This window comes from Lithobates pipiens, unplaced genomic scaffold, assembly GCF_037356315.1.
Source record: "Lithobates pipiens isolate NorthernLeopardFrog02 unplaced genomic scaffold, aLitPip1_a1.2 Scaffold_13, whole genome shotgun sequence".
Classification (NCBI taxonomy): domain Eukaryota; kingdom Metazoa; phylum Chordata; class Amphibia; order Anura; family Ranidae; genus Lithobates; species Lithobates pipiens.
In genome coordinates this window covers 85,435,811-85,449,023 of record NW_027507718.1, presented here as the reverse complement: position 1 = coordinate 85,449,023, position 13,213 = coordinate 85,435,811, and the positions used below count along the sequence as shown (strand labels likewise).

At 38.3% G+C, this 13,213-nt stretch overlaps 1 protein-coding gene across 1 annotated transcript in view; it reads right to left on the bottom strand.

Annotated features, from left to right (window-relative positions):
- SVEP1 (sushi, von Willebrand factor type A, EGF and pentraxin domain containing 1) overlaps positions 1 to 13,213 on the bottom strand; it is a 481,292-nt gene that overhangs the window by 82,991 nt on the left and 385,088 nt on the right. The window contains exons 38-40 of the mRNA XM_077475265.1: positions 9,542 to 12,312; positions 6,763 to 6,979; positions 4,264 to 4,419 (exon numbers count right to left, since the gene is read on the bottom strand). Of these exons, the coding sequence (XP_077331391.1) occupies positions 4,264 to 4,419; positions 6,763 to 6,979; positions 9,542 to 12,312 (3,144 nt within the window). The remainder of the gene's footprint in view (positions 1 to 4,263; positions 4,420 to 6,762; positions 6,980 to 9,541; positions 12,313 to 13,213) is intronic.

Below are 13,213 nucleotides of genomic sequence, written 5' to 3'. Positions count from 1 at the left end.
TCTTATCCAAATTAGCACATTGCCCCCCCCTATTTAGCACCAATGCCCCACTAACTTAGCACTAGTGTCAACTCTTTTCTCCCCTCTTAGCACTAATACACCCTCTCCCCACTTAACATTGCACTCTGCACTACTTTAAGTTGTAGCTGCTCTTCTGCAGCAGCCCCTCTCTCTGATATTCTGTAGGTGGGGGAAAGAGGATTTGAAGGTGGAAGAAGAGCTATGTACTATAAGAAGGAATTGTAAACTGGCCTGTGAGATATGCATTCCTGAATCCTGCACTCTGTATGTAGCGCACTTCTGAACCCTGCAGTCTGTACGCAGTGCACCTCTGAACCCAGCACTCTGTACGTAGCGCACTCCTAAACCTTGAACTCTGCATGGTGAAAATTCACTCGAAAAAAAATATCCAATCACGTACAAGGAAACAAAAAAACAATATTTTTGCTTGCACATGTTCAGATAAAGGAAGTCATCAGAGCTTCACCTCAATACATACAAAGTGAACAGCTTATTTGTCTTTTGTAAATTAACGCTGTTGTGTTTGTGAGTCATTAAGTATATTAGCTCTGTTGTGTCTGAGACTCATTCTTTAAAGAAGTAGATACGATTAATCTTTACCCTAATCAGCAGTCATAAGGATGCATTAAACCCTATGAATGCACCCTGCTCTCAATTAGATGCCAGAATCCTTTGATTAGCTGTGAGTAGGCAGCACTACAGAAAGCATTGGGAGGTTGCCAGCTTTTGCAGCTAATTGCGCCCACTTGATCATGCAGCGATCACATGCAAGTTAATGGCCCTGAACACAGACTGCCTGGATCAAGGACCGATCACTTGCATGTGGCCACTGGTTGAGAGATTACATGCAAGTGGGTGTGATTAGCTGTGAGAGCCATCAGCCCCCCATTGCTTTCGATGGGCTTGTCTACTCACGCCTAATAGGGTTCGAATTGCAGGCAGGGTGCATTCGCAGGTGTGAATGCACCCTTATGACTGCTGATTATGGGCAATATTATTACTGGACTAGTGGGCTCTCAGGAGACCCAGACACACACCTCCTGTGGAGCTTCTTTGATGCCATGGATGTTAGTGCAGAACTTCCCACACTTTATGGACTGGACATTGAATTACATACCTCCTGTTTTGGGTATGAAAGTGCATCAATTTTTATTGATGTTGCATCTAGACATGCACTCCAAGCTTGTTTTTCATCCATTAGAGTTTGAACCAATGTGCTTTTGCCACCCCTCTATACAGGTATGCTTTTTAGTATAAATATAAACATCAATAACAAAAGTGAAAATTAATAATCATAAACCACCTCAAGTAATAATCACTATCGCCATAAATTGAAAAAAAGCAGATAGTTGCAACAAAATAAATAGTGATATAAAAACATATAAAAAATGATAATAAAGTCCCACTTAGATACTAAAAAAACAAAAATATCCAGAGTCCAAAACAGTGATTCGTTCAGTGGAGAACTCCATCTAAATCCATATGCCAGAAAGCGGCTGAAATCTTCTACAAAGTTGTGACACGTCCCTTCACCAAACTTTTTTTGGACACAGAACAAACACCCCAACTGTGAAGATAAAGTTGTCTTCTTACCAGATGCTGTTGACTACTTTACTGAAAAAGATAGTCAAATAGGCTTATGCAGGTGAATTCCCTGCTCACCTGGAATGTGCTGGACCTCTTATGGAAAAAACCTTCTCCTCATAGATTCAGACAGGTCATAAAAAAGGAGAGCAAACAAAAACCATAGTGTGACACCGTTTAATAATAAAATAAATTAAAAAACATAAGGCCAAATGGCTGCTTACATATGCCGATGCCCGACCTGGCACTGGGGCTGCTCGCTTAAAACAATCGTTTCGTAATGGATGCGTAGTTCCTCGTTGTGTAGGGCGTGCGTTCCACCAGGAAACAGCCGACAACCAAAAATGACCGGAACTGTACGTGTACGAACATGACTAGGTACCGCCTCAACGTACGTTTCGTTTGACACGTCATCAGGAAGCGTACCTAGTCACAGAGTCAACGTTCTTTATGGTGTCTCGATCGATCAAACGGACCAATCGAGAAACACTTAATCTGGAACATTGCGGGCTAATTGATTTCTCAAAGGACAATATATGCGATTAAAACGGAACTGCGAGTGTCACACTATGGTTTTTGTAAAGTAGTATCTTTTTCAGTAAAGTAGTCAACAGCATCTGGTAAGAAGACAACTTTATCTTCACAGTTGGGGTGTTTGTTCTGTGTCCAAAAAAAGTTTGGTGAAGGGACGTGTCACAACTTTGTAGAAGATTTCAGCAGCTTTCTGGCATATGGATTTAGATGGAGTTCTCCACTGAACGAATCACTGTTTTGGACTCTGGATATTTTTGTTTTTTTAGTATCTAAGTGGGACTTTATTATCATTTTTTATATGTTTTTATATCACTATTTATTTTGTTGCAACTATCTGCTTTTTTCAATTTATGGCGATGGTGATTATTACTTGAGGTGGTTTATGATTATTAATTTTCACATTTGTTATTGATGTTTATATTTATAATTTTTCAGCGCCCCTACTATCACTTTATCTTTAGTATTACAAGTTTTTCTTCTTGTTTCTAGGGAGCAGCTATTAGTGTTTTCACTTGGTATATTTGATTCACTGATTAATTATTTTTTTATAAGTGGCGCGGAGTTTATTAGCTGTTGTTTTTCAGCCATATTTTCACATGCTTTTTAGTATAATCTACACTTTATACGGTGACCAAGTCTCAAATATGCTCCATATCAGTGAGGTGACGTGTCTTTTTCCTTTCTTGGTCTCCCCTTAGCCAGAATGCTATATAGATGTTTTGTGATTCACATATGGAAGATTAAGCCTTGAAGAAGCGGTAATGACTGCAAAACATGTTGGCATATCCCGTACAAGTCATGTGATACCATATTTGATATATGTGGGATATGTTCTTTACATATATTTGGGCTTTAGTTGCCTCTTGGTTTCTCTTTTATGAACACTATATATATATTATTAAATAAACTTTTTTTATCTTTATAATAATGATTGGTGTATATATGTTTTATCTTAACCATGGGGGCTACCATTTAAAAGTCCATCTTCTACAATACTTTTTTATTTCTTATATATATTGGGCTGGTGCCCCCTAGGTGTGGAGTGTGTAGAACAGGGGTTTCCCTCTCTATTAAGCCCTCATCCTAACAACCCAATATTAATATTATCTCCTTCTGTGAAGAATAATGCCGCTTACACACGACTGGACTTTCCGGCCGACTAGGTCCGATGGGATCAGTCCGTCTGACAATCCGATCGAGTGTGGGCTAGTCCGATCGTTTTTTGGGAAAAAAATCAGACGGACCTAGAAATAGAACATGTTTCAAATCTATCTGATGTACACAATTACGACGGACTAAAAATCAGGAAAAAACTGTTTGTCTGTGTGCTGATCCAACAGACCAAATACGACACAAGGGCAGCTATTGGCTACTGGCTATTGAACTTCCTTGTTTTGTCTTGTTTACGTCATCACGTTCAAAACAAACAGACTTTGAAACGGACTTAGTCTGTTCATGTGTGGACAAGTCCGTTCGTTTGGAAAGTCCGTTAGAACGCCGCCGAGAGTCCGTCGGGAAGACCATCGGACCTAGTCTGCTGGAAAGTCCAGTTGTGTGTACGTGGCATAACTCTCAGACACAACATGATTAATATACTAAATTACTCTCAAACACAAAGGGGGTTAATTTACTAAAGGCAAATAGGCTGTTCACTTTGTAAGGGAATTTTCACTTTGTATTGAAGTGAAGCTCTGATGACTTCCTTAATCTGAGCATGCACCTTAAATGTTGTGACATGTCTTTCACAAGAAAAGACATTTGAGTTCTGCAATCCTTGTGTATGTCTATAGTATAACAGAGAGAACATACCAGGTTCTGCAAATCTACCAGTATTGTAAATATAATTTCTGGGTGCAGTGATATGGGCAAATACTGATTTTGCAGAATCATGTATTCTACAAGAACTGGATTACCACTGCAGAAATTTTACATGTTTGACAGGAGTGAATTTATAATTAAAGTAAAATGAAATATAGCATTTATTTAGGTCTTTTCTGCAATATAAATATTTTTTTACTCCAAAGTATCAACTGATTTTTTTTTTTTTCTGGACGGAGAGGAAGTTAACCAGACAAAATGCAATTACAGACCGTGAATTATCAATTAGGTCAAATAATAATTTACCTCTATTTCATATCCGGCATCGCACTGGTACAAAACTGTGTCTTGGTACAGGAATCGCGTTCCAAGCACTGATCCATGGTTTGGGGCTGCTGGCTTTTCACATGATATCGGAGAGCATATGTCATCACTCAATGGAGGTAACCAGTTACCATCAGTCTAAACGAAAAAAAAAAATGGTGTTTTGGTCAGCTGAACTCAAACGTATAATATATGTATTTCTGCATAAAATCTCTGCCTTTCATAGACTGCATATCATCAGCACACTAATATGTTCCCTATGATGATCCCGGGGGACTCTGGCTGCAAAAGGGAAAAAGAATTTAGCAGTCAGGCTGTCTGTATATATAGTTGGTTCCTTAATCTAACTTTATTGTAAAGCCACCAGAAGAAGCAACATATAGTGTTTTGGGGCCATACAGGGTCCCCGGTATCAGGCAGATGTTAACTAGAACCGTTTGGTTTATGGCTGGCAACTCCTTTTAACTCCCTGCTTTCAGCCTTGCTCTAATTGATGGAAACCTCAGAATAAACCATTGGGAAAAGGATGACTAATGCCCTGTACACACGGTCACACTTTCCAACGACAAAATCCGTTGGATTTTTTCAGATGGATCTTGACCCAAAGTTGTCTAGCATACACATGGTCGCACAAAGTTGTCGGAAAATCCGATCGTTCTGAACACGGTGATGTAGAACACGTATGATGGGACTATAAACGGGCCAGTAGCCAATAGCTTTCATCTCGTAATTTATTCTGAGCATGCGTGGCACTTTGTCCGTCGGAATTGTCTACACATGATCGGAATTTAAACGATTGGATTTTGTTGTCGGAAGATTTTAGATCCAGCTCTCAAATGTGTGTCCAAAATTCCAACAGAAAAAGTCAGATGGAGCCTACACGCGATCGGATTTTCCAACAACATGATCCGATCACACATTTTCCATCAGAAAGTCCGAACTGTGTGTGCAGGGCATCAAATTTTGTGTCGGATACTCAGACGAAAAAAATGTGATGGAGCCCACACACGATCGGGTTTTCCGACAACACAATCGGATCGCGAATTTTCCGTTGGAAAGTCGGACCGTGTGTACAGGGCATTACTCCTCTAATTCAATCACTTGTCTATGTAAAGTTCAGATTTAGCTATGGCTCTCTGTATACAACAGGCTTTATACAACAACAGTGCTAAGGAGACAGGTGATAAAGGAAAATGTGAAAAATAATAAAGAGCTTTACTAACTGATGAATAGATTATATTATATTAATGTGTTGTTTTTTTCACATTTACCAGAAAAAAACTGGTTAAGATTGACAATAAACAAAAGTTTGCCACTGGCTTTGGGTACACTGGGAAGCTCTGCAAGGTATGTCAGCAGACATGTTAGCATCTCGATCAGCATGCTTTACATCACTAATGTCAACTTGTTGTGCCTATGTGGATGGACTTTTCTTCTTCTTATTATTATTATTACTATTATTATTAAACAGGATTTATATAGCGCCAACAGTTTTTTTGGTTTTTCATGTCAATATACATAAAGTCTAAAGCCTTGTACACACGGTCGGAGAATCCGTCGGAATGCGTCTTATCGGACCGTGTCGTTGGATAATCCGACTGTGTGTGGTATGCATCGGACTGATTCCGTCCGAATCTCCGTCTGACCCAATTTTCCAACATGTTGGAAATATTTTCCGACCAACTGGTTTGATCGGACATACTCCGATCATGTGTAGAGAATTTTGATCGGACCAGGTGCCACGCATGCTCAGATCAAATTCCTACATCAAAGCTATTGGCTACTAGTCCCATCGTAACGAAATTACGTCATCACGTTCTGAATGATCGGAGTTTTCGACAACTTAGTCCGAACGTGTGTATGCAACAGTTTCGGACAAGATCCGACGGGCAAAATCCGACGGGCAAAATCCGACGGATTTGGTTGGCAGAATGTTCGACCATGTGTACAGGGGCTTAGAAAGTAAAATTAGCTTGAAGCAGGTTAAATGCAGGTAGGTGAGTTCAAATTCACCTGTCAATGAATTTTGAATGATATCTGAAGTGTCTGGACTGATGCCAGCGACACAAGCCCAAAGCCTGTTGACCCAGACCTCTAAAGTAACCACAGGGTCAGGTTTATCATACTCGTTGCACAGATATGATATCAATGCAATATCAGTACAATTTTTGTATGAAAAATATATGGGTGAATTTGTCTTTTAATTTTATGGTACAGCAAATTCTGTGTATTTCTAAAGTAATATAAAGTAATTTACCTTTCTCGGGCTTGCCCATTGTTTATTAATAAGTTTACACTTTTATTATTACACAGAAATAAAATTAAACATCTACGGAAGTTTATTGCATCATAACCAACAAGAATAAAAATTTGGTTTAATTCACAATTATTAACATTATTTGTGCATTTTATAGATATAATTACGAGAAATGCAATTTTATTTCAATTACTTTGAACATTAAAGTAATAAAAACAATTTACCATACAAGTTGAGGTACTTGGTCCTGATAATGTATAGCCAGGTTTGCAATCAACAGTTATTGTTTTATTAATATCATAATCTGCCTTTAGTTTTACAGTGTTTGCCTGTAGTGTACATTTTCTGGGAATGCATAAAATTTCCTCTGTTGACCAAGAACCATCTTCCAGACAAGTTTTTGTTGCCGTATTTGAATCCATTATATAGCCATCTTGGCACCTTAAAGAAGAATTATAGGCATTAATAACATCTCTAATAATAATACTGTATACAAATGAAACCACATGTAGTCACTTCTGTAGTCAACAAAATCTAGCTGCAGGGTACAAAAATGCTCATAGATATTTACACCTTCCACTTTTGAGATGCACTAAGATTACTTCACTGTCCCATATATATAGTAATACAAAAGCTTATGGGCAATCCTCTGAGACTAGAGGATTGGGAACACACACAAGTCACTCACCTCTTCCTACTTCTCTGGGGTTTTATATGCACTTAAAAATGGAACTGCCCCTTTAGTTAGACAAAATGCACTAAACCATAGTAAACAGTCATTAATCATTGTAACAGTAATGAGGTTGAGACACTCTAAAAAACTGAACAAGAAAAATGAATGGTACCTTTACTCTGTTAAAAAAAAATCACCAATCTGTGGCATAAGTTACATTCAAATTTCTGTCTGTAGGAAACAGGCACAATTCATACACCTCTGGCCTACAGACATCCTGAGAAATTACAACCGATATGCCATTAAAATTGACTGAACATTTTTGAAAATTTAAAAGATCTTCTGTTTCTCCTCAGAAATGGCCATTAATAATTCTTCCATAACATGACATAGCAGACCACTGACAAACAGAGATTTGCTAATGAGGCCTATTATATAACCCACCCCAGCCTGTTTAGCCAGGCCTGGGTTATAAAATCATTAAGACATGTCATAAATACCTTGGCAATATCTCTGACCAATACCACGTACACACACTATCGGAATTCCAGCCAGAAAAAGACCGATGAGAGCTTTTCATCGGAAAATGTGACTGTGTGTATGCTCCATCGGAATTTAGCTGTCCGAGTTTCCACCAACCAAAAATTGATAGCATGTTCTCAATTGTGAGAAATTATATTATACAAGGCCACGCTTAGATTGAAAGAACCGGTTGCTGCCGCCCTTAAATCTACAACCCCCTAAAGGGCTGAGGATGTGCAAATTATATAAAAATAGGGTCAAATGCGCTACCTCAATGATGTTTAAATATAAATGTATGATTTATAATTATGGAGGGACTCCCTCCAGACACAACTCTTCCCCGAAATCATCTCAACCAACAATAAACCAAGAAGGCTGGGTGGAGGGGGAGAAGGAGAGGACTGGGAGTATCCAATCACTAATACGTTTCCCAAGGTTCAGAGGGCATACATCAAGAACCCTTTAAAACTTTTTTTATATATACTATTGAGGTATGCATTTACAATCCTTTGATTATCAGTTACCATGAGTGTAAAAAAAATGTCGATGCTAATAATATGTATGTCTGCGTACCTCATTCAATGTATGTAATCAGGTTTTTTCGATAGATAAATTAAATTTTCCTAGTAGCTACCTTTGTCTTTTATTCTTAACCCCATGCTTCATATAAAGTCCCGACATGTTCTTGTTTTTAATTTATGCTTTATAATGATAGGGATGGAGGCTATGACCTCATTTAAAGTGCCAATTTTCCCCATTCCCCTTTCCCTACTTATTTGACCTTTAAAACTGTGTTACCAAAGAAATGTGTTTAGTATACTCCACAGGTGCCCAAACTAAACAACACACACCTAAGTGTAGACAGCAGCTCATATAATAATGTGTGCCAAACCTGTAGTGTCCTAAATCCAAACACCATATATGCAATATGCACAATAGGAGTAAGCTAATAAGTCAACCATAGGTTATCCACCTGTTTGTCCCTAGATTAAACATATAATGCACATACCAGATACCATGCTATGTGATTTATTGTTTATTTATTGCTTTCCGATGAGAATTCCGATCGTGTGTACGTGCCATTAGTGTTTCTCCTCACAGAGTTTAAGGCATATCCTAAATGTTTTATACAGCAGTGGAATGCAGAATCAACATTTCATGGCTGAGATAAAATCTATACACCCATTTTGTGATTAAACTAGGTGAATTTAACAAAATGGAGCAGACCACTACTATTATTTTAAGACTAAACATCCTCATTTTATAAAGGGCAGCAGGCACGTAAGATACACTTCTTCTTAGGAAGGCACATTTCAAGGTTAGGCCACAAGTCATCTTGTTTAAAAAGTAATTTTATGCTGCACAATAAAATCTGGAATATTATACTGTGGTATGCGGTATGCTCAAAGTATTAATGCATTTGAAAAGCTGTATGTGAGGGAGTGGCTGCTGCATTATCATGAACATTTTGGCACTTTTTTATTTTCCATTTGCTATTTGCATATACACCTTGTGAATGCAGGAGATGTTCGAAGTAGTAAAACGGCTTATTACAGGTCAAGAAACATGAAACATTTTTGTCTCTTATTTGTTGTTCCATGTAGTTAAAAAGTAGCTGTGAATTTAAAGTAGATGCCCTGCTTCATCTTCTGGAATGTTTTAGTATTTTACAAAAATGATTGCATGCAATAAGGCAGTGCTTCTGCATAAGGCCCTAATTATTCAGGTAGCATAATATCTAAGTACAGCCCTGTCAAGCATATTTGTGTTATGCAAATTAAAACTCTATATATATATACTATTCTTACCGGTATTCAATAATGCTTCCATAGGTATAAGAATCACCAGTTGTAAAAGTATTAGGAAGTTCAGGTGGTGGTCCACAAGATAACAACAGACAGTTGGGATATAGTCCACTCCATTGCCCTTCTTCTGTGCAGATGAGATCTGATAATCCTTGCATTACATATCCAGTCTCGCAGCTGTATGAGATGGCATTCTTAGCAATTAAGCTGCTTCCATTAACAAAGGCATGAGAAATAATGGGTGGAGTACCACAAGAGACCTTACCACAGACTGGAAAACCCAGGCTCCACTTTCCAGCTGAGTGACAGCTGAGTTCAGAAGGTCCAAGCAGCTTGAATCCATCCTGACATTTAAATCGAATTAGTTGTCCACAGCTAAAATCTTCTCCAATGACCACTGCATTTTGAATAGAAGGTTTGGGGCATTCACAAGGTAGACAAGTGGGGGGAATTCCACTCCACAAACCATTTGCTAAGCACTGTCGTGTTGCACTTCCATGTATCTCATACCCAGAGAAACATGAATAGTGAACCTGTTCATTGTAACTAAAGCTTGAGCCGTTAAGAAAACCATGTGAAATATCTTCTGGAGGTCCGCAATCTATTGGTTCACAGAGGGGTTCCTGCGCATCCCATGTCCCATTTTCCTGACATGTAAGCAATGATGCACCTTTCAGGTCATACCCCTGATTGCATTTAAAAAGTATTTGTTTTCCAACACCGTATTCCATTCCAGCTATTTCTCCATCATTCAAAGCATTTGGCTTTTCACATATGATCTCTGAGCAGGATGGCATTACTCCACTCCAGTGTCCATTTTCAAGACAGGTCCTCTTTTTGTCTCCTTTAAGCATGTAGCCTTCATGACACTCATATTCAACATCTTTCCCATAACTATAATCTGTTCCTAAAACATGGCCATTTATCAGTGCTGGTGGCTGCCCACAGGAAACAGGAACGCAGATAGGTTCCTCTCCATCCCACTGTTTATTTTCTTGGCATGTTCTTATGCTTGGTCCATGTAATTTAAAGCCCAACTCACATTTATAATGTACTTCACTCGTAAATGAATAATTTAATGCTTCTGTGTATCCATTTAAAATTACATTGGGTACCTTACATAAGATCATAGCACACTGTGGCACTTCATTACTCCATTTTCTGCTAGACAAGCATGTGCTCTTATCTGATCCAATAAGTTCATACCCTGAATTGCATTTGTATTGCACAGTTCTATCAAGTGTTGTTTCTGTGTAATGTACCATGCCATTTTCAGGAGCTACTGGTATGCTGCATTCTATAGGTGCACACACAGGGGCACTTCCATTCCAAGTTCCATCCTCCTGACAAGCTAAAAGTGGTATACCCAGAATTTCATACCCATGATAACAAGTATATAAAACATATGTACCATATAAGAAATCTGAGACTTCATTGATCAGCAGGTTATTGCCATTTGGATTTTGGGTAGTTACTGCACCATCAAACATTTCATTCTTTAAATGTTCATTCAACATATATTCCTGAGCCTTAGTATATTGACCAAAGTCAATATGGGGTGGCAGACCACAGTCTGTATGCACACACGTCGGTGCAGAACTGGACCAGCCCAAGTCTTCACAAGTTTGTATGGCAGGCCCAGTCAACTGATATCCTGGCATACAACTATAAATAATAACAGCGCCATATCTATAGTCAGCTCCCTCTACAAATCCATTATCAATAGCTTCAGGAGGATCACAGAATATCTCTTTACAATTAGGGGTAACAGCATCCCATTCTCCTGTTTCCAAACAAGTAAGAACATGCTGTCCTTTAAGCCTAAATCCTTTGTTACATGAGTAAGTTACAGTTTGTCCAAAATGAAGGCTTTGAGAGGAACTTCTGCCATTTGGAATTTCTTTGGCTGGAGGGCATTTGATAGGTTTACAGACTGGTATCTCGCCAATCCAGTGACCATCTGCTCCACAGATTAATTTAGTGTTTCCCATTAATTCAAACCCAGGTTTGCAAGTGTAATGAACTGAGCTGAGAAAAGTAAGTCCTTGAACATCAACAATTCCATTGAGAATTTCATCTGGTTGAGGACACTCTACAGGAACACAGCTTGGAAGATCGGAACTCCATATACCATCTGCATTACATGATATTACAGATTTTCCTTTAAGTAAAAATCCATCCATACAAGAATAATTCACCTTGCTGCCGTAATGAAAAGTAGGCATTAACTCTGGCTCTTCAAAATTTGGGTCTCCAAAATCAACGTCTGGAGGCTGGGGACAGACTACAAGTTTACACACAGGAAAAGTGTCATTCCAGAGCTGAGAAGGCAAACATCGCAACACAGAGGAGCCCTGCAGAACATAGCCCTCTCTACAAGAAAATTTCACAACTCCTATTTCACTTGTTATTTCTTGTAAGACCAGCTGGTTTTCTAACAATGGTGGATCTTCACATTTTGATGGAACACAAGTGGGCACTTGTTTTCTGTCCCACTTTCCATTTTTTTGGCAAGTCCAACTAGTATCCCCAATAAGTTCATATCCCTCATCACACACAAATTCAACTTTTGAACCAACTTCGATAGTTGCTCCTTTAACATATCCATGTTTAATAGGTGGTGGTTTTTCACAGCTCAGTAGAACACAGCTTGGTGCGGACTCACTGTACCACTGTTTGTTAGACTGACATACTCTTTTAGGGTTGCCTACTAGTTTATATCCAGGTTTGCAGGAATAAGTAACCTCATCCTCAAACACAATTCCAGTTTTGTTCTGCAGAAAGAAAAGCATATTTAATATATAACTGAGTTGGTTCACAATGTGTACAATATAGTATATACAGATAACTATATACTTAATCACTATACTTAACTATAAGAAATGAACAAATATACCATTGTAATTTAAAAAATATAACATATTATGTTAATAAATGTTATGGAATGGAAAATACCTATATATATATATATATATATATATATATATACATATATATACACACATATATATATATATATATATATATATATATATATATATATATATGAATATATATATATATATAAATATATATATATATATATATATATATATATATATATATATGAATAATGGTCATATTAAAGAATGCCCAATGCTTTTAGACTGAATGCAGAGTATATATATATATATATATATATATATATATATATATATATATAGAACTGCCTGCACGCCACTAACCTGCTTCTCGCTAACGTTTTCTCAATCATAACACTGTGTAAGCAGCCTTATATAGTGTGGGGTGTGGACTTAGCCCCCTGAGCCATGATTGGCTGAAGGCACCCTGCCTTTAGCCAATCATGGCTCTCACAGCAGATCTCGTAGTTCATTATGGGGCGCTCCGCGTCGCTTGAATTTGCCGCGAACGCACCATATGTTTGTTTCCTTTGCAAGCAAATGAACACCCGATGTTTGGGTCGAACTTACGTTTGACTCGAACATCGGGACCATCCCTAATCTACATTATGGGGTTGATTTACTAAATCCGGAGGGTGCAAAATCTGGTGCAGCTCTGCATAGTAATCAATCAGCTTCTAAGTTTTTTTGTCAAAGCTTAACCACTTGCCGACCGCCGCACGCCGATGTACGTCGGCAGAATGGCACGGGCAGGCATAAGCACATACATGTACGT